At 32.2% G+C, this 22,980-nt stretch overlaps 2 protein-coding genes across 2 annotated transcripts; one reads left to right on the forward strand and one right to left on the reverse strand.

The window, feature by feature from the left end:
- Positions 1 to 7,085: 7,085 nt before the first annotated feature.
- Positions 7,086 to 8,214, reverse strand: LOC125066397 (DNA replication complex GINS protein PSF1-like). The gene is made up of 3 exons (XM_047674461.1): positions 8,046 to 8,214; positions 7,862 to 7,926; positions 7,086 to 7,684 (listed from the first exon to the last, which is right to left on the reverse strand). Exons 1-3 carry the CDS (start codon positions 8,115 to 8,117, stop codon positions 7,234 to 7,236), a joined length of 588 nt encoding a protein of 195 aa, XP_047530417.1. The 5' UTR covers positions 8,118 to 8,214; the 3' UTR covers positions 7,086 to 7,233.
- Positions 8,215 to 8,951: 737 nt separating this feature from the next.
- On the forward strand, positions 8,952 to 21,733 carry LOC125066183 (NF-kappa-B inhibitor cactus-like). The gene is made up of 5 exons (XM_047674139.1): positions 8,952 to 9,494; positions 11,446 to 11,771; positions 18,631 to 18,719; positions 19,411 to 19,611; positions 19,834 to 21,733. The coding sequence occupies exons 1-5, from the start codon at positions 9,160 to 9,162 to the stop codon at positions 19,909 to 19,911; spliced, it is 1,029 nt and encodes a 342-aa protein (XP_047530095.1). The 5' UTR covers positions 8,952 to 9,159; the 3' UTR covers positions 19,912 to 21,733.
- The last annotated feature ends 1,247 nt before the right edge of the window (positions 21,734 to 22,980 follow it).

The raw sequence follows: 22,980 nt of genomic DNA on the forward strand, positions 1-22,980 counted from the left end.
AATCAGACTTAACTGATACTTGATAGATACTTTATATTAGAACTTCAGTCGTGTCTTCATTTATCATCCTTAGCAGATAGATTAACCACAAATAATACAGCTCGAATCCCAAATTGTCCTTCATATCTCCTAGCTGGATGATTTTCTACACTTAATTGATCTCGCAAAATTATTATTCAAACGATCGTTTCATAACTTACCTCAATAAACTATGCAAAGTTATTGAAAAAGTAATAATATTATGATTTCGTGCTGAAAAATTGATATCGATTTGTGTCTAACAGAAATATTTTCCTACGTGTTTAAAATGGAATGAGTGAACTACATATTCCCAATAAAAATAACCGTTAGTACATCGGCACCCATCTCCGTGTTAGGTATGCCTATAATAAATGTAACCAACCGGGTTTTCCTCTCCACCGGGAAAACCTCACATTAATAATGTTTATCGATGTTACACGAGTGCGCGACGAACAATGGAATTTTCACAACTTTTCCACATGCCTGTAACACTCAATATTTCTGTCATGTAGAAGATCTAGATTGATAAAACTATAAATTTTAAATTAATCTAAATTGATAAAATTAATACCTTTATCGTGTAATTTTTTATAGTTTATGGAATTCTATTTATAAAAAGAAGTTACATCAATTTCATGAGACATGACTAAGAGTAGAAATCTGTATGTCTCATTATTTAAGACAATTAATCGCATCAAAAGTGAAATACCAAGCACGTCATTATATATTGTATTTAATATATCTTCTAAGAACTTTTAATTTTTATTATATATACTAGCACAAGTAGCACCTTTAGTATCCGAGACAAGGTCGATTTTTGGCCAAAGCCGAAGCCGATGGTTTAATAACCCTAAGAAATTCGGTCGAACATTAGTAAAAGGCTATAATAAATATTTATAAGTAGGCTTTACCGATAAATTTCATTTAGGGGGTCATTCGTTCCCAATCCAGCCATTTATATAAAACCATTTAATGTTTAAGTCAATCGGTTACGTAATGTTAAATACTGTCGTAAAATTACAAACACGTGTAACTAAATATACTATCACATACTACGCGTATTGTACATAGTAATGTATAAAAGGTAAATAAGTCGAATTGTGCTAGAATTATATCTGCAGTATTTTTTATTAGCTTCCTTAATAAAATTTAATTAAAATATCGATATTTATTTGATTAAGAAAATTGTATTAATTAAATGCTTCTCTTAAAATATTCAATAAATATCTTCTTCGGTTCCGTTTCAAGTTTTTAATTGTCAATTAAGCTCCAGATGTGGACGCAGTCTGTCGAAACGTCGATACGCTACATCATAAATTATATTTATTTGCATAATTTCCTAAATATATTAAACATTTAATATGTCCTGGTCGTTAAAACAATTGGAAAATCCACTTCGATCTTCCGTTACAATCCCACATATCGGTATTTACCAAAAACCCAAAACCACAATATGGCAAACGGTTTTTTTTTATTTCTATAATAATACCTACATGCTATCGAAGTAGTAATTTTTTAATTAGCAAAGGTGCACTTTGACTAAGTTTAAATTTGGACAAATTAAGTTGATGACGCATTAATGATATGAAGAAATATTAATATTTCTTACAACACCGATCTATGGTCAGTGGTGAACACTTACCGTCAGTTGGCCGTTTTGCCAGTCCATAGGTAGGTCTATGACACTTTTATGATGTAGGTAGGCGGACGAGCAAATGGGCTACCTGATGGTATGAAGTCAGCATCGCTCATAGACAATGGCGCTCTATGAAATATTAACCATTGCTTACATCGCCAGTGCGCCACCAACCATCCTTGGGAACTAAGATGATCCCCTATTGATTTAAAAAAGTAAGTAGTATACAAAATAAGATATTAGAGAAGAGATACTCATTCTATTGTAATTTTGTTAAATACTCATATATAACAGGATATACCCTTAACTGTATTCGAAGGAAGTCGAGTCGGGCCGCAAGTATATCATAGTGATATTGATCTGATGTCAGAGACTAAATGTCATAACGAACAACGTACGTACTTGTAACCCGTTTTACTACGATCCAATATGAGCGCTTTATAGTTATATCCTATGAAGAGAACAAGCTAATATCCCAGGCGCAGGTGTGCGGATAAACTGCACAATTTTATCAGCGTTAAGTTTATTTCTCACGAGTTTATATTGTAACAACTGCAAGCTCTACACGGTAGGCTGAGATTAACTGTAATGTACCTACTTCTAAAAAGGTTTTAGTTTCTAAAATATTTCTATACTAGCAACCCGCCCTAGCTTCGCACGGGTGCAATGCTAAAACTAAATATACTACAGAATGTCTTACAACGTTCACAGTTTTTCAGTCGTTAGACAATACAAGCCGCTATGTCCCTGCGTTTCAAATCTGTAATATCTTCGAAAATATTCATTTTAATAATATCATCAATAATCGTGCTCTAAAGGGCCATATTGATTTATATTAAATGTACAATGTATTTAAGGTACTTAATTAGATAAGGATTAATGATGTATTGCTTAAAAACGCTTCGATAATAAGCCATTATTTCTCGTAAAGGATAAAAATGGTTATTGTGGGTTATCTCTAAGACATCATGGACTTTTTTGAAGATCTTTCTAAGGTGTGCAGTACTGTAGTACATTATTTTGATCTTTGTCGTAGGTTTCAGTCAGCGTTTACAATTTAAGCGCAAAAAAATGTGTTTATTTACGACATCACTTTAAAAGCCCCTTAAATTATGTGTTTTTCTCAACTATATTGTGCTGTATTATACATATAAACCTTCCTCTTGAATCAATCTATTAAAAAAAACCGCATCAAAATCCGTCGTGTAATTTTAAAGATCTAAGCATACACAGGGACAGTCAGCGATAAGTGACTTTGTTTTATACTATGTAATAATATTAATTTTAACTAGATTTAGTCTTACTTCAGCTATTTAGAGATTTTGAAACCGAGTTGGCTCGTAGACTAATCAATCAATAAATCTAATCAAATAAATCTGGATTCGTTTTAAACATTTTAAGTTATGCTGAGTTTAATATGTACGAATATTTCTATTTTGTTGTTAAGTCGGATATCGTGACAAAACCTGCACGTGTCCTTTAAGATTCTGACCCGTCCGTATTCACCATTGGATCAGAGTGTTGGAGTAAAAGTTAAGACTACTTCTTCCTTAAAATTAAAGCAAGATTTACCCCCGGTAATAAATACCTACTGTACATTTATATATATTTCAAACACATTACGGTATACTACAATTAACTCGTTAATATATGTCCATATATGTAAGTTTAAACTTGGCCAAAAATACAAGCATAAACATATAACATATATTTAACAATATAAATAAGTATTCGATCTTATGAATTTTATTTAAAAACTCCCTGTACAGTTTGAAAAAAACGTACGTGTATCAAATGTTCACTTCCTTAAGCTGTAGTAATAACTTCGATGATAATAAAAAGCAACGAAGTTACTAGTTGTAACGTAAAACATTCAGGAAATTTACAAAGCGACGAGTTTAATTGTTTTATTTTCTCGACAGTCTATGCTTTTAGTTTCATTTTATTAATGTAATACCCAATAATTTACTTGGCGGTAGGACTTTGTACGAGTCCGTCTAGTTAAATAGTGTCATATATCCTACCCCCAAACAGCAATACTTAGTATTGTTATGTTCTGATTTGTAAGGTAAGTGTAACTACAGACACAAAGGACGTACCTACTCGTAACATTTTAGTAGAAACTAAACTAGGTTGGTGGCGCATTGGGGATTTATGGAATGGTAACTATTTCTTACAGTACCAAAACCTATGGGGACCACTGACCATCCCGATGGCCAGTCTTGTTAGGGACCATATAAATTTTTTCACGTTCACAAATTAAATTAAAGTAATAAATTAAAAGTAATACTTGCAATGTTTGTTCTTGCTAAAACTACGATGCACATTTCGGCCCTCGATTTATTAGCGGGACACGTTAACGTCACATAAAGTTTAATTATTTATGAGTCGAGTAGTGAATGCCAACTCCTTAAACTAAATAAAGTTTGAGAATAGCCACATATCATGATAATATATCTTTAAAGACAATTCGCTATTTATTACGAGGTAAGTATCGATAAATAATATCTTGTTTTGGATTCATATTTCGTTCAGGAAAGTTCATTTAAAAGCATTTAAAGCTAACAAAAAGCATTACATACTTCTATAATCTATATATATCAGAGAAATACCACTTACTAATTAATCACGAAATCTCAGAAATTACATATAACACCTACATATACAACTTGGAATTTTGCAGATAGGTTCCTTATAATGTGTAGACATTCTCTAAAATATCAAATATCTCATTCTCTACGGATCTTAAGGGGTAAAGGGGTAAGGGTAAAGGGGTCGGGTTTGTGTTTTATAAATTTTGCGCGGATAAAGCAGATTCAGCTAGTTTTGTATAAAGAATAACAGAGCGCCAATTCTACTAACAATTTGTCAGCCGTTCAGCCTTCTAATAACACAACGAACCAGTTGCGGTACGGTCGAAGTTAGATCGGAATATAATCGGGATTGTATCATTTCCGAAATAAACAAGTAGAGTTGGTTCTCGGTTACGTTTAAGCTGAGCGTTATTTTTGTAAGGAATGGTCAAAGTTGAAGCGGAATAAATACGTATCTATCCGTTATAGGTTAGTAAAATTTTCCCCTGGAATCTTCAGAACCATCAAACAATATAATTTGTATTGTAAAAAAGATTTTTATTTTATTTTTGTTTTCTATTTCTGATATTTTAATAACGGTGCTACCATTTATCCTATATCGCTTTTAAATAATTATTCCTAATTTATTATAGCACGACAAGTTTACAATTCGTTCTCAGGATATATTTTGATACCCTATTATAGAACAATTTTCTTCAGTAATTGCTTTATCGTAAGAGTTTGGAAACATGAAACTTGATTTCTTTAATAGGTTCAACAAGAATTACACATACCTACTGCTTTATTCATTTGTTATTTTCATTTCTAAAAGTTTTCCTCCTTTTATATTTACACAAATTTCATATTATTGATATCTTTGTTAGCATACGAGTAGGTATAATTCGACGCGATTATATATTCCTCTGTGTACACATTACTTTTACTGTGTGCGTTTTTGGTTATTCTTTTATTGCATATTTTATATTTGAAAACTAGTACTATTCAAAGACAAAAAATCAACCCTAATGGTAAGAAGATATGGGGTGATTGATTGTCCAGCCACTGAACTTTTTGCTGTTAATCGATTCTATCACGTATAACTTTATACTGGGTAATCCGATTGAGATGATTCTTGATTTATTGGATAAGGGAAAATCGAAGGTTCATATTTATAAATTTGATAAAAACAAGGTCAATTCGTAATAGGAAATATAAATCATTGTTTTTTAGCCTGTGAACATTGACACACACAGCATTTCGATGACGTTTTAACATAACGGTTACCTGGCAGGCTGGAAATAAGCTCGTGATGAAAACGAAAGACAGCCAAGGAAACTAGCAGCTAAATCGTGTTGGAATTATTTCATGCACGTTGTGGAGAATTTTAATCCTTATATTGTATATCTACCGAACCCTGTGTTCAGTACCTAAATTATACACGAGATAAAAAACCACCATAATTGTAGGTACACAACTTTTAGAACTTAGGCATTTCATGCAGACCTACGCATGATGGTATTAAATTACTGTTGGAAGAAACAACAGTATCATGGGTAATACTATCATTGGTAAAGTAAATAAATACTTAATAATAACAATTAATAATTAAAGTAGTTATGTAAAAATACATTTGGATAGTTACCAAATAACATAAAGACATAGATAAATAATCATTTGTAGAGCTTGAAAAATAAATACTTAAATATTAGTTTCGGTTATCTGTTTTGAAAATATTGACGAACGTTCATCAATACCTACACTATTTAGCAATGCATCTCGTTGTATCATTAATTTAAGCTATGGTCGGTAATTCTTTTTCGGTTTATTTATAGTCACTAATAATGTGAACAAAACGCTATATGCTTATATTTAAGATTTTATTTATATATATTAATTCGTATTCTTTTTAATAAATTCTTAACTTTTATCAAAAAGAATACGAATTAATTAAAGGCACATGTACTAAAATCTCCGTGAAAAATAATATAAACTATAATTTATAAAAATATAATAAAATCCAACATATAGTTTTGGTAGAAATAGATATACCCTAATACTATTTAGATATCCAACAATCTAAATAAAATTCTTCGATTTTAACTGAATGACGAGAGATCAAAAATACAATGACAGTACAAAATTAAACTATCAATGATAATATTGATGGGTTATTATTATAAAAAAATATTGACATTATATATTGTCTGTGATAACTCTAAGGTCACAACCACACATGGATATATTAAATGATATAGGATAGGGTTACAATTCAGCCCATACAAAATATTGACTTTGACTGCAGAATAAAGATTGAGGTGATGGTACCCACACTAACCCCTTCAATAATGTATATAAATGCAAAAAAAAGCGAGGTAACTAAGAATAAGGTGTCGATAAACTGTGTTGAAATATATGAGCATAATTAATAAATATATATAATATTATGGCCTAAATTTGTTAGAAAAAAAAATCTTTGAAATTCAACATTTCTGGATACTATGCCAAATTATAAAATGTGTTGTTTTGAAAACTTTGTCATAAAAACACCAGTTTGTTGTTAAAGGTAAATATTTCCATACTTGCAATTCATAAATACAAAATTATATTTAATATAATAGAATTAAAATATTAGTCAGTTTCATGAAAACAGTCTAAGGTAAAACTAATGATTTAATACTTAATTCTGTTAAATGAATTAAGGTAAATTACATTGCAGACAATTTTTTACAATTTCCCAGAATTATTCAAAATTAATAATCTGAATTAAATATACACATAACATTTTAGTTGTGAGCATTAGGAAATATTGTTTAAAATAATAGAGATTAGAAAGAATGAATAAATAAAAAAAGATCTAAATTTAAGTATCAATTTTACTTTAACAATAAATACAAGTATCACAAGTAATAGTATGTCATTTTTATTTAATATAAAATTAATGACATTCATTTTATTCAACCTTATATGCCCAGCCATTACAGACTATAAAATTCAACAATAATATCAGATTATTTGTTTCAAAACGCCTTGTCTTATTAGAGTCTGGCATTCAGATGTTGGTAAGAAATGTCTACTATTTTTCTTGAGAGTAATTACATCACCATCTTCCAATTCGAGCTTCCCGTAATCTGTAACGCATAGTACCTCTATATATAGAGACTTTGGTGGCCTTAGGTTTTCAGTGAGATCTATACCACTGTAGCCTATGTCTTCTCCCAGTGATCGCATATATGTAGCCAGGTTTGTTGAGTATTTTGAGAACCAATCATATTCACTATCTGAAAGAAGCTCCCGCACATCTGGTGGCAGAACAGAACCAAACTCCCAGCGCAAAGTTTTAATTTTTATCATTCTATTGTAGAGATAGGCTAAAAGGCATCTTTTGTTTCTCTCTAATGCTGAATGACGAACTTGAACGGTTGTCCATAGAGATTTATTTTCAGTAGTTGCATTGCTAAAACATTAATGATCAATAAACATTTTACATAACCAAAAAACATTTTTTTAAATTGTTTAAGTTAATAGCTGTAATGCGGCCCAGTGTCTAGAAGACATAAATCTTAACTGACGATTCATGATAACGGCGAATGGATAATTTACTATTAAATTATATATTTTACTGCAAACTTACGCGTCACTCATATTCATTTTAAATAAAACATGCATTTCTTGTATAATTTGACGTATTTTTTCATCCTAGAATCAAAGAAAATCTTATTACAATAAATTGATACCATATATTTTAACAAATTTATAATCATTACATTAATTTTAGCAATATTTCATAGATATCAGAAAGCTATGAAGAAATTTACATTATATAAATCAATTGTTTCGCGATTTCTCTCTGCTTCTTTTAAAAGTTCTATTACTTTCTCTCCAAACATCACAATAGTAAAATAAAGCCAGTTACAAATAAACAGAAAACCTTTAACCTAACTAAAATTTGAAAATAAATTCAAACTAATATAACTTTAAATGTGATTGTTTACTTTCAAAATAAAATGTCAAAGTAATGTCATCGAATTTGTTTTTTCTTTAAAACTTTCCTATAAGAGAAGGCAAAAATATTGTACCATACAGCCTCAAAATTAAATTTACTCCTTCTTTATTCAATGCAATTAATTTTTAAATTATCAATATTATAATAGATAATTACATACATTTGATTAATGAAAAATAGGAACTTCTAAGTTTCTTATTCGTTCCTTTTGAACACACACATAAGTATAAATAATATTTTGAACCTAAAGCCCTTTATTATTTTGAGCACCGATGATAAAACTAAAACCCTCCTCCCGAAGGATGTTCTAAATTGTGAAATAAACAAGCGAAACAATTCTTAAGGCATAGTATAAACACATTCTGTGCTTTCATTGTTTCTGAGCCCTGGGTTACGTCACACTCCTCAAATACAGCAAACCAATAAATAAAAATAGTATTATTATGTGTTTTTGTTCTTACTTCAAAAAATACAAATCTTTATAAACTGTAATAGCTAGTAATTTAACTTGCTATAACTATTATTTTTCTTATAGAATTACATAATTGTAGTTGGAATAATTATATTCAGTATTGCTAAATAAATTAAAATGATGTTTCATGTATTTTGTTATCCGAATATCCGATTGTTGTGAAATTCCCTTCTACGCAGTTGTTGACGTTGATAAAGTTCAAAGTTGCTGTGACGTTAATCACATTGAGCTCATTCATTCCCCATTCCATTTTCATTTTCCATTTTGTGATGGCATCTTGTCCTCATGCTCATTGCGCACGCGTACTTGCAGCGATACGGTTGCTTCTTTAAGAGCATAAACATAATATTTCAAAACATGTTATTGTGTCATTACGAAGTATAAAATTAATAATTTTTATTGATATATACGTTATAGGTATAATTTAATTTAATTCTAAAGTGTGATAATCAAAATGAGTGCCAAAAAAGTTTGCGAAACAAAAATTTTCGAGGACGAGAACACGGACTCTGGATTTTTATCTGGACCGTTGAGTGAACAGCTGTTATCGTCGGATGATTTGGATACAAGAGAAGATCGTTTAGATAGTGATAATGAGAAAAAAGTGATCAGTGAATGTACAGAGCTCGACAGTGGTGTGGACTTGTGTTTGTCAGAGTGTCTGTCAAATGTTAAACTCAGTGATCTTCCGCCCACTACCCAGGGCCCCTTAATAGTTATCGAAAGCGAAAGAACCCAGGATATCCCACCACTCGCCATATTATTCCAACAGGATGACGACGGCGATACGTAAGTCAACTTATTGTCTTTCGTTGAAACAAATCTACATGGCTTTTAATAATATATTACATTATGTAAGAAAAGTATATTCTATTGTCCATTGCTAATACTTTCAAATATATATGATATGATCTTAAATATTTGTTTCCTATTTTCGAGACTTTGTAATGAAAATAAAATATTAGATTATTGAGTTAAAAACTAAATATATTATAACTTAGAACAAATTAATCCAGTCTCAAATTTTATAAGTGAGTTGAGCACTAGACCTGTGACACTTAAGTATCCAATGTAACAAATAAATCAAATACTAGATTATCCCAAATCTTGTTTGAATATTTGTAGACATATGTATCAAGTTAATACAAAATAGTTGATAAAACTAAAAAATAATGAAATTATTATTATTATTTAAATGAATATTGGCATTTTTTATATTTGGTTCAAATTATGAACACTTTCAGTCTTACTATATTATATAAGAGATTGTATGTAATAGAATTCACATTTTTTTACTACAGCCTCTGAATGAATCTTTCTCTAGTTTTTAATAAAAATATAGTTCCGTTAGTTGTTAATTATCAAACACATTTGATTTTTCAAAGATGAAGATGAAGATTTACTATATTAATAATAATAATCATTTCTATGCAAATAAAGATTATAATTATTGTAAATATATAAGATTATAATTAATGTAAATTCACATTTCTTACCTCAACAACCAACTTCCTTATCTCAACGACCAATTTAACATGGAGTTACAGCTTCCTGTTTAAATTTAAATAATATATAATTTTATTTATCCAGCCTACACTTGTATCAGTGATCATTTCATTACTATATTTTATTGTATAAATTTATTATTATATAACTACAAAATACATATTTTTTAACAATCTACAACAGCTTTTGTAACAATTGTTAGTTTAGGTTTAAGTTAATTACACATATTTGAGGTCAGACATTATATGTTTACATAAGTGTGATATAATATATCATCTTATATGTAAATATTATCACATTTCGTTGGTAAACAGCATAGTATTTTAAATAATAAGAACATTAGTATTTAGTAATAAATGCATCACAACCTTTTTTTAAACTATATTTTATCACACACACAGTCATAATAATAAATAATTTGGTTGTATTTGTAATGGCATATTTATTTGATATTATCTATTTATATGGTATAATTCTAATTCATTTAAACCAATGTATTTACACACACAATTTTGAACCATATCAACATAAGAATAGGACTGAGATTTCCAGTATAGTACCTTTTACTGTTCAACAAGCTTTTATTTAACTTCAACACACATGTATAAAATACTACATCCAACTCATTGAGCATACTTTTTGTAGTAATAACAAACTAAATACACAAGTTTCTTTGCTACAAAGTTAATGTTCATTATAAAAAAATAAGACTACGAAACACATTCTCCATTTTGCCAGGTTCAATAGAATGGAAAACCCGTTCTCTGCTCTCACTGTTTTCTTTATCACATTGACAACCTGTAGTATCTTGTTTTGATTATTACTTTTAATACTATATAATGAACATTCTTCCACATTGTATTTTTTTTTAATGAAATGAATTGACGTAATTCTCTAAGCTAGTTAAATCTTAACATTAATAACGTAAATAATTTATAATTATGTAGATGAGTTGTTGTTTGAGAACTTCTTCATATGAAGCTGTTAAAAAACTGTGGGAACAAATATTTTTTGCTTAATCACATGTTTGAATTTTTGTATTTATTGAGAGAAACATTCAGAAGTGTTGTGGTGAGAAATTTATTTATCAAAATAAATAAATTAAATATGTACAAGTACAAGTCGATCACGCGGCGACGTGTTCGCGCATTTAACTCGACATTTGCAAACATAAGCTGTAAAGATTACTTATATCATTGTTTATTATTATTTAACAAAATCCACTATCTTCTAGGCAACTGCACATCGCTGCTGTTCACGGTTGCGAAAAGTCAGTCGGTACACTAATAAGAGTGTGTCCAGACAAGGCATGGCTGGACGTCCCCAACGACTACGGTCACACGCCGCTTCACCTCGCCGTTATGAGCGGGCACGCCGTCGTCACCAGAATGTTAGTCAGAGCCGGTGCCTCCTTGGCCATGAGAGACGTTAGTGGAGAGACTCCCCTTCACAAAGCTGTCGCTGGAAAGAGACTAGAGTGCTTGAAAGCGCTACTATCGGCAGTACCAGAACACCCACCAAGGAAGCTCTCGACGATATTGAATCAGAAAAACTACAAAGGTATTTATCCATTGTAATCCTTAATTTAAACTTAATTTACCCATGAAACGTATTTAGTTGATTAGCCGGTTCGGAAAGAAATTTTTCGTTGTTTTTTTTTTATTATTGTTTAACATTTCTTTTTGTTATTTCAACAGACTCGAAATTATCGTTAAACTCGCAACGCGTTATCTTCTATCAAGTATTGGCGTTATCGTTTATTTAGTTGTTTTTCTAACCTTAGCCACGCATACTCTTAACATTTTATTTCGAACGCTTTCTGAGATAATATTCTGAAAGCGGTATCATGGTTGTAAATAAGTATTATTAACCCCGAAAAGTCGGCTAGCACAGATAACATATTTATAATGTTACGAATCCGCATAGCGATATTCTTGAACTTTTAATTATGTACTTTCAAATAATACATTTATAATACATATTATAATTTCACATGATTATATTGAAAGACGATTTGCGGTTATTGTGTTAACTTTGAAAATATTCCGAAGCGCCGAAAATAAATCTCGTGATAAAATTATCATTCTAGTAGCTTAAACAGTTAATGGCATCCGATTGTAATTGTAACGAACAACGTTATTCGTATGACGTCATCGTACAGATAATAACAGTGGTCGTTGGGGTCACAGATGATAATTACAACTGGAATATTAATAAACGAGCTCCGTCTGCAATTTCATTTAGTTAGACATTTCTCATAAATATATAGCTTTTTTACAATGCTCTCAGACCTCCTTAATAATCTAGTGTATAAATATTAATCAATGCATATGACATTATTAAATTGTATACTCACACTGGTACATAAAGTGGTATTCACGTGTCATGTGCGTGTGTACGCTGTGAACAGTGTTTTTATTTGACCATGTTTCAAAAAAAAAATTGATATTATAGAGTTTAATTATTTCAATGTCAATTGAATATAGTTATTTATTCAATTGAAATTGAAAACGTGTATTTTTTGTTGTTTTGTCATTCATTTTGTTCGCAATACGGAAATCCCACAGCGCTGCAATGCCCTTAATTGTTTTCTATGTACCATAAAGTACCAGCTTGTGAATCACAAGTAAATACCCAATAATCGGTTTTCCCATCATTCTCTTTAAAATAAAAATGTGCCTACACACAAATAGAGAGCGACAGCGGAGGAGGGTTATGACGGCATAGGACACCGTCATGTCGTTTGCCGTCGCGGCATACGAGTCGGAATTAAGCTCGGCTCCAAGGTGCGCGAATTGATATTTCACATCAATATAATCGATTAACTTGTCTTCGGTATATCGATATAGGTATTTGTCTTTATAAGCTTTTCACTTAGATAGCAAGGATAGAACGGGTTAGTAAGGATTAGTTATCTTTAATATTCCAAATATACGTAATGTTATCTGTCGTATGTTTAATGGAAAATACTTATCGATTTGTTTTGCTTCTATTTATATCTTTTGACATAAAGGCCTTTACAAAATGTGAGGGAAAAATTTGCGTTATTTATAATATTAAAAAAAAATTGACAACACTTTTATATATTAGTAATCGCGTAGTTGGACTTTTTAAAATAAGCTTGGTCTAAACAAATCATTTAATTGTGTCGAGCTGGAATATCAATTACAAAAATAAATTGACATAAGAAGATCTTCATGAGTCTTGACCTCTGATAGAAAACATCAAAGGCTTCCAATACAAAGCGATAAATGTATTGAGTCTTCGGCGTTCTGAGAAAAAAATAAACTTATAAACAGCTCATTGATACTGAGATTTTTCTTAATGTATTTTTTATTAATTTTCTTTGGTTAGCTATTGATTGATTGAAAATAATTGCGTAAAGCTTCAGGAGTCGCCTCGCGTTTTGGAAGTAGCTGGTTCGATCCTGATCCATTGGAAACTTGTAGTTTCCACTCATAAGACATGCTTAACAAGTCCTTAATTGGAGGACAAGATCAAGATTATATTATTAGCAATTAATTGATAAATTAAACCTAACTCATTCTATACGCCTTATCAATTATATCATGGATAGTCCAGTAGAATGTTAATCATAATAATTGCATAACGGATATAGAAGTGGTTTGCGGATATCAAAGGCTGTTTACCTTCACCGGATGGCATTGTCCTATGAAGAATTGTCCATCAGGACACAGCACGCAAGAACACGTCATCTTTATAAAAAATCAGTTTCACTAGGATCTTGAATTGTAATAGAAACCAGTTTATCTACACAGACGTTGTTTACGCGTTCAGTCGCCGGCTTGGGGCTTCAAGGTCTCGATTAAAGCTCCGTGCCATCAAATTCCCACAGCACAGGAAAATAACTATATAGTACGAAAAGTATTCATAACAATTGAATTCCTAAACTTAACGATTTAACTCATCATTACTCAGAACTGTAGCTGACTTTGAGTCGCGGTTAATACGAATATTCCAAGTCAGTAATATTGTTTACGGAAAAACATATACGGGAATGTATTTATTATTTATTATCTTTGATGCTGAAATAATCCACTCAAAATCAACGTCAAACAAAGTAATACCAAGTGTACGTTTTGGATTTTCCTGATTTCGTAAATTTCAATAAACAAAACATTTCTGCCGGTCGAAATAATAAACTTACGTATGGTTTTTCCGGCGTTATACAATGTCTTATTCTCGCCTCAACACTTTCAGCTTTGTATTCTTCATTTGCATTTGGTTTTACCCATTCGTGTAGCTTCGTCTTTAAAGTGAAGTTTATATATGTCATGATAATTTTACATCCCAGCTTTGAATTGTTTCTAAATAATCCTTGGCGGTTATTTCTTATGATCAGAATTAATAATATAAGAATATTTGATGATTAAATTCAAACCTGTTAGTTTGCCAAGTAATAACAATATAAAGATTTTGGAATAACCCACACACGTTGAAGATACCGAACTGTATAAATACGGTAGGTTGGCCCGCGCTCCGCGGTCACGACGACCCGTGGGTATTCCCAAAGTCAGCCGCTGGCGTAACAGAACGAACCGGCTGGCAGTGAAAGCGTGTGCCTATTCGTGAAACGAAACGTTTGGGCTACCCGATCTTAGCGAGCGCGCTAATTGAAAGGTGGTTACATGAATGCAAAAAACCCACATCGTCGTTTCTTTGCCATTCTATCTACATCTGATACATTCAACCGACGATTCATCTGCGTTTGTTAAGATTATAAGATTAATATAAATTTATTCAGTATGACATTTAGTAACAATAATACTTCATTAGATAAGATGGGTGGATGTCTAGAGCGAGAGGTTACACAACTAAAAGGTAACAACTAAATCTGTGCTTATTTCCTTATCACATAATATTTTTTAATAAGAATTAAAAATTTTAAACATTTTCTCAGTTTACTCAGAAACTTTGAGGGAAACCTATGTGAAATAATTTAGTCGTCTCAGGAAAACCGCAGAAGTCGACGAAGCGCAACGCCATCGCCATTCCGCAATGGTATTAGGACAATATCAATTGTAATGATGATTCTTTTGGGTTATTCCCACGTGAAAGTATCACATACAATTATAAAAAAAACCGCAACAACGGAAATCCCAAACGGGCTTAACTGTTATCGGACGATTATATAAACTGCATCCTCTTACTTTTACTCCGCCTAATAACATTGTTTCATTATCTATCAATTTACTATTCTTATCTATAATAAATATTTTATCAGTCTTAGTTAGTACTTGGATATTATTTTTATATTTGAAATAGTCTGTTGCTTGAATGAAACCGCAAAAGTTTAATGGTATACGATCCGCTTAGCGACGTGCGAGGCACACATTCGAAAGAAATATGAGCAGAACTTAAATATAGGCCGTTATCTTAAAAAAATAATAATAAAAGTATTGCTTTTCCTCTCTGTCGCTATTAAGTTTGTTATATCTTATCTACGCGTTTTGTGCGTCATCTCATGTATCTTTATCCGATCTGTGATTACCGTCAATTGTCCTCTTATGCTTTGAGTGTGGTCAAAGACATCAATCATTAACAGTTAGTTTATTTAAAGTCAGATTTGTGTTTAGAATTTGAAGCCAACTTTATTATAGATAGATTACATTATATATATTTTCTTGGTTTTTCCAAAGTATATGATAAGTTACACAAGTACCGTGTTATAATGACTTATAATGTTGACGTTCGTTTGAAATCGACTCGTTGAGCATACATTAAGTGTACCTAGAATAAATGTAAATCTTTATAAAATACGCTTCTGTACGCGTGTATATTAATTAAATATAATTATTAACTCATTAAAATCCTATCGATTAAACAATGCGCCTGATTGATGTTGTGTCGCGGTTTCTTCAGATGATAAGATTAAGGATATCGAGATTGCATCAATTTTTGCGCACGCGCTTTTAATAGTCCGTCGTAACGGAAATTCGGTCAGGGGAAGCCATTATTATTAGAACAAAATTGCACTCGAAATAGCTGTGATTGGTGTGAGTGTTGGAAGTCTTATTCACCTGTTTCGAAATAGTCGTTTCGTCACGCTGTTACGCATTTGCAGATAGAAAAACCATGAATTCCATACAAAGATTTCTTCTTCTATATTATTCGGAAAATTAGTCTTCCCGAAACATGTTAAGTATTCGATAAATTACTTATGTGAATCGGATTCACGTATCAGCATAGGCAAATATTGTTAATAAAGCGTATATTTGCCGCGGCTGAATGTCACGCACTCGTATTCTAGTATGTGAACGTTATCAGTAACATTTGTTTTTTTAATTTAAGTCGGGGTTTTCCATCGTTTGACCTGGTTTTTCATGTACTTGACTCGTATCTGTAGTGAAAAATTCATCATTTGTCACGGATCGTGCCGTGGTGAAGGTTAACTATATTGTTTTATATCTTGTCTTTTTTTTTCATAAAAGTTACAATGTAATAAATAAACGCGCAGAAAATCCATTTATAAATAACATTCTGTCGATATGATATTATTTTTATGAAAGCAGCCACGTTTAACATTTACGAGTACGGAAACGAAATATATGTCGTCTGCCTTATATGGCGAGGGCGATTCGCTGGCACGTCGGTCGTCAGTCGTCACATTAATGGGAAAACCCCACCGTCCCCTGCCGCGCCTCGCCGCGCCCCTCCCCGGCCCGGCGAGCGGCGCGCGCGCTCCGCACCTACACGTTGCGTTTTAAAATTTAAATATCGCAATTCATAGCATAATATAAACATATTTACAGCCTCGTGTCATGCGTATTGTTTTTACTACGCTACTCTAGTACAAGTAAAGTGACTAAACGCACATTCATAGCTATCCTAACCACACATCCACCTTGGATTACTATGATGTAATCAATAGTGGAATTTTTTGTACACTAATAGGGTATAGGTAATATCATTTCTTAAACAACATTAATTCGTTTTTAATAAACGATACGTGATATTTTCTTATGACATAAGCTATCAACCTCGTGTTTATATGTCGGCGTTTCCAGCTAGGTATATAGATATACGTACATAATATGTACATACGTAGTTACACGTGTCAATGGAGTTCATAATTGGATATAACTAGTTTGCTATGTTGATATGTCGTATGTTTTGACCGACATGAATCCTTGAGGACGTTATTCAAATGAATTAAACATTAACATAATATGTACTCAATTTAAACCCCTTTAATGGTTTGTTTAAATTTAAATTCCTCTTATATAATAAATCCAATAATAATCATCTAAATAGTTTTTTTTTATGTTTCTGTATTTGAATATAAAAAAAAGGTTTCACTGTTCCATTTTTAAAAATGGCGTACGAAATTAAATGCACATTTTTTTGTTAGTAGTAGTCAGTATAAAAAGTTAACATAATTAGCATTCTCGCTATTTCGACGGAACTATTATTATATTTAAACTTAAAATAAAATGGAATTTGTAAATGTTCACGCAATTTGTAAACTTAAAAAAAACCTGGGAATCAGCGATCTATTTACGATGCGGTCGAAATAGTTTTGGAGTATATCCAACTTCAACAATTTATTCTGGATAAAGTGGTGATGAAGAGTGGAATATTCGTTAACGTTTCGTCTGAATAATCATTCTGAACCGGATCTTAGCTGATTTATCATAATCTTGTATTATATTTATCAAATACCTAGAACAAGCTTATTTCTATTAGATCATTTTATTAATCTTTACTTATAAAATAATTTGTCCTGTATGAATAACCATCAACGCACGGCCAATAATATTGAGTCTAGGTAACTTGATTTGGATCATAGTGTTATTTTATAGAGCAAGCGGACTAAGATTCTTTTGATATTTCAACTTTATAGGGAAATAACTATTGGTATGAATTCTACATGTACGAATAGATACAGGCACCTTATATTTTATTCGAATCCTATCAAAACATTTTTTATTTAATCGGACTATTATGTGAATTTTTTCTATATATTTTTTTTTGTCAATATGATGAATGAATTTCGATACCGAATGTTCAGTATTGTATTTTTTGTTTCTAGTAACGTCTACCTAACGTTTTTAGTATATAAAACGTCTGTCTATTTTCCTTAATCGATTATTTCAAGGGTGTGAATCAAGAAATACTGATTAGTACCTCTCTTATTTGTTGTAAAAAAAATGTTTTATTTTTTATGGTATGAGGCCAGATATGAGCATCATGAGCCACTTGATTCTAAATGGTTCATATACACTGGTACTGCAACAATTTCAAAGATACTCACTTGTCCTTCCAACTTGGACCCTTCAATACAATTTTAGGGCAATAGTAACCAAACGTCAATGTCCTGCGATTAAATTATTGTAGTGATTAGTAAATTAAGTGCGTTTTGAACGTTTCATATAATGTAAATTATTTGTTGTTATAGGTCAGACGTGTGTGCATCTCGCAGCCACGGCGGGACACATCGAGTCGCTCCAAGTACTGGTCTATTTTGGAGCCGACATTAACGCCAGGGTAAGTTCTATTTGCATTTTGAAATTACTAACCCCCTAAACTTACGATCTGACCCTTTATAAAGTTTAACTTTAAAGATTCTTTATACTGTACTCTGCAGTAAATTCAAACAATATACCTACATAATATATCACCCATGAATCTCTAAGACCTTTCTCTTTGTAACGGGGCAACCGCAACACTTGAGCCACATAGTTTCCTGGGGAAATCCGCTAATCAGCCTGTCGACTAATCTGCTGATAACGCGATAAGTGCTGGGTTTTTTTTTCGCCTTCAACACGTATTCATGGAACAACCTTGCGCCCGCTGCCAAAGTCTGCCTGCATAACCCCAGGGTTTTACGGAGGTCAGGGTGGTATGTTTCATTGAAAAACCCTACGTTTTCCCTATAGAAACGCCCACACAGAGTTTTTGAACGGTTAACCTTATCGGTGTTTATCTATTTCTTGGCGAGATTTTTATGTCTAGTAATGGTCGATACTATTATAGTAAATAAATGCGCAACATTGAATAGTATTGATAATATTTTTTATCAGTTCTATATGCTTAGTTAGAGTTTCTTGCCGCTCCATTGTCTATTGACGGTGGAAACCACTCACCATCAGGTGGCCGATTTGCCCGTCCGCCTATCTAATTAGTTAGTTCTCGTTTAAAGTTGTATGAAGTAGCTCATGTGTGTTTTCTCCCGTAGGAAGGCCTGGCCGGCTGGACGGCGCTGCACGTGGCGGCGCGGCGCGGGGACGTGTCTCTCGCGAAGTTCCTGCTGCACCGCTGCGGCTGCGCGGCGGACGCGCGCGACTACGCGGGCCGCACGCCGCGACGCCTCGCGCGCTCCGCACGCGTCTGCGCGCTCTTCGCGCCCGACGACGACGAAGACGACAGCGACGACGATGTGAGTACTCGAAACCTGCCAGATTACGATTATTTCATATATTTGATGACGATTTGGCGATTTAAGCCAGAACAGCTATTGTCAACGAAGGCTAACTCGTATTGTAGAATACTATATACCGGAATAATTACAGCCGTAACACCGTACATAACTCGTAGTTTGTCTTACAAATTGTAGAACGCAATAAATATGAAATTTACTTAAATCTTCTTTCTCTTCCAGATGTATGACAGTGACAGCGACAGCGACAGTCTGTTCGAGAAACTGCGACAGAACGTCAACCCCATTAACGTCGCCTGATAAGACGCGACATACAACTGCGATGTCTCCCACAACTGAGAATATTAATCGCGAAAATATTGCAACATTCAATTCATCGTTCAGTACGAATATTTTATCTTTGCCGCTCTGAAGTGTGGTATTTGGGCCGTATATTGGGCAGGTAATTCCGCAAATACTTATCAGTAATGAGATCAATATCGGATACTGCGACGCCACTTGCTTCTGCTTCAGAGCGGCAAAGTTAAAATGATTGTTTCGTATATTTTATCATATTTCATGTTATAGCGAGGAATTATAAACTCTATTACAGTATCTATGTTATTCAAATGTAAAACTGTATTAGAATAATCTTGAAACCCACTTCATATTATATAAAATAAGTTTAAATTAAAAAAAAAAAAAAATTGTGAAAAATAAATAATATATAAAAGAGATTCAATGACACGCATTGTTATTGTATCCTTTACCCATATACAGATCATATTGAATTAATTATATATTCTCCGCGAATTCCTCGTCCATACAATGATATATTAATAATTTCCATTAAATCATTGTTTAAGTACATATTATATAATAATATGCGGTTAACTGTACGATAGAATTCCTTTAATATATCATTAAGTTATTATTCGCATCTGTTACTGTTATTTTTAACCATTTCTTTATTCTTCAATTGTTTTGTATTTTATTATTTTATTCGATTTCATCAAAATGCACATAGGATTAAAAAATATTTCTCATGCTTAATGCGAACTTAAAAAAAAATAAAGTTGCTAGATACTTCTAATGAATTTTTTTTTATCTATGTAATATTCATACATGGCTGTATAGTGGGTATACTTGTACTTGCCGTTTAGAAAGTTGTTTTAAAAAAAAGAAATGGCGCCTTAATCTACGCAACTATTTCATATCTTTGATGGATGGATATAAAATGTAATGTTCATAATTCTATATATTAATGTCAAATTGTTTATGGTAAAGTAACTTTGTTTCTAAATTACTTCGAATATTGAATGTTATAAGTAAATTACTAAGTTACTCCTCTCTAAACATTGTTTGTCAAAGTTAGGGACTTAATTTGTCGATTGTCATGTATTTGATATTGAAGTGGGTTGAAAGTGACATGACGAAGCCTTTTAAGCGCTTTATTGTAATGTTACATATCCAGGATTCCATTTCGTTACAACTTGTTATAAATGTAAACAAAAGTGAAACTAAAAACATATGACAATTTTTTATTTATTATTGTTTTGGCGGAATAATTTTTCCTCTCATTTTGTGTAAGTTTTTTTTTTATCATTGTTTATAGTTTGTAATGAAATGGAGCATACGTAACAATTCGGGATGTCTTCCTACAGATTAAATATTTATATTGTGTTACTAGTAATACTATGTTCTATTAAATATATGTGTTATATGTATTTTATTTATTTATAATCTCGATAATAAAATTGAGGAAGGCATTGTAAATTAGGCCAGTTATAAATGATTTATGTATTGTACGGTCTTGCCCTAACTTTCGTGAGAAAACAGCGGTTAAGACCGATTTTGTCATCGCGCCGCACAGTTTTCAATGAAGAAAACGTTTCACGCGATTAGGTTACAGTAGACAAATGTTTGTTAAGAATCAGCTGGTTATGTATAAGTTTAGTCTGTAATGTGCAATTATACAACTCGACCGCCGAATGAAGTCTCGTCGGTGATAAGCGCCAACACGGTCGGCGTACACGATCGCGCGATCCAACTCAAATAGGCCTCTAGTTCGTACATTGTAACATATTTGAACGTATGTTCTACTAGTCGTTGTATTTTATTAAATTATAACTTGTTTGAATAATACAGATATTTTATTTCTCGACTTGAAACAAATACTCATTGAGTCAAATTATCGATAAAACGAACGGCATTTAATCCTATTTTACAATAAATATAAACTTTTAAAGTTTATGATTTAGATTAAGATATGATTTTATATATTTTAATTATATGTTGATAAATATAATCAGATTGGAACAGAACCGCCTGATGATATCAAAGATTTTTATTAACATATTTCATTCTATTTCAAATAGTGTGATGGTGTACGCCAACCTTATAACGCAAATATTCAGTTTTAATTTATTTTTATTATCTATACATAAGTTCGTTGTACGCGAATTATATTCACGTAGTACAGCTAAGTTTCTCTATTATTTTTTTGTAACATATATATCGTTTTCAGTTACAATATATACAGTAATATATCATATGCTTTTTGATTTTATCCCACTACATAACATCCAGCGGCAAATTTACATACCCAAGGTGCCACAATTGTTCACTCCACAAATTGTCAGTTTCTAATTTATTGTAAGCATATCTTCAATAATATTTCAAAAATATATTAAAAAATTACAATAGGTTCACAATCATCATGTACACGATCGAAAATTATCTGAAAACCTACGCCGTGAAGGAAAGCTTTAAATATATTTGAGAGAAGTACAATGATACGGCTATCGATTCTTCGACAGATGTGACCGGCTCACTGCCACTTCAGCTGGCTAAGTGTCTGAGCTATGTCGGCCAAGCATAGCTCTCTAGCTATGCTTGGCGTTTCTCTGAAGGATCAAATTCGGAACGAGGTGATCCGACAGAGAACTAAGGTGGTCGACATTTGGGAAATTACGTCGAATTTTCACGTCACTAATACCCCACTGCCTGAAGACGAAAGTCTTCAACCAGTGTGTCCTTACGGTCGGTAGCTAAGACGTGGACACTCACCGCTATGGAGAGCCATAGCCCACTGAATTTGTGGACCAGGCGCACGGTAAGTGTCCACGTCTCAGCTAATCGCAGGTCAAATATATGTTGCACGAAGTAGTGTCAAAAGTTTGGAAGACATAGATTTATCAGATTTGGACGCCAACAAATTATTAAGTAGATGACGATAGATCGTTGGCGGACATAACGAGACTACGAAATCTGTTTTCCAACGATGCATGTCACACATCATAAGGTCATTGCAATGCAGCAACGAAAGTAAGCACAACAAAATTTGATTACAGACGGCTAGAAATTCTGCCACATATCGCACCCTTACTG

The sequence above is a fragment of the Vanessa atalanta genome, chromosome 9, assembly GCF_905147765.1.
Source record: "Vanessa atalanta chromosome 9, ilVanAtal1.2, whole genome shotgun sequence".
Lineage (NCBI taxonomy): Eukaryota > Metazoa > Arthropoda > Insecta > Lepidoptera > Nymphalidae > Vanessa > Vanessa atalanta.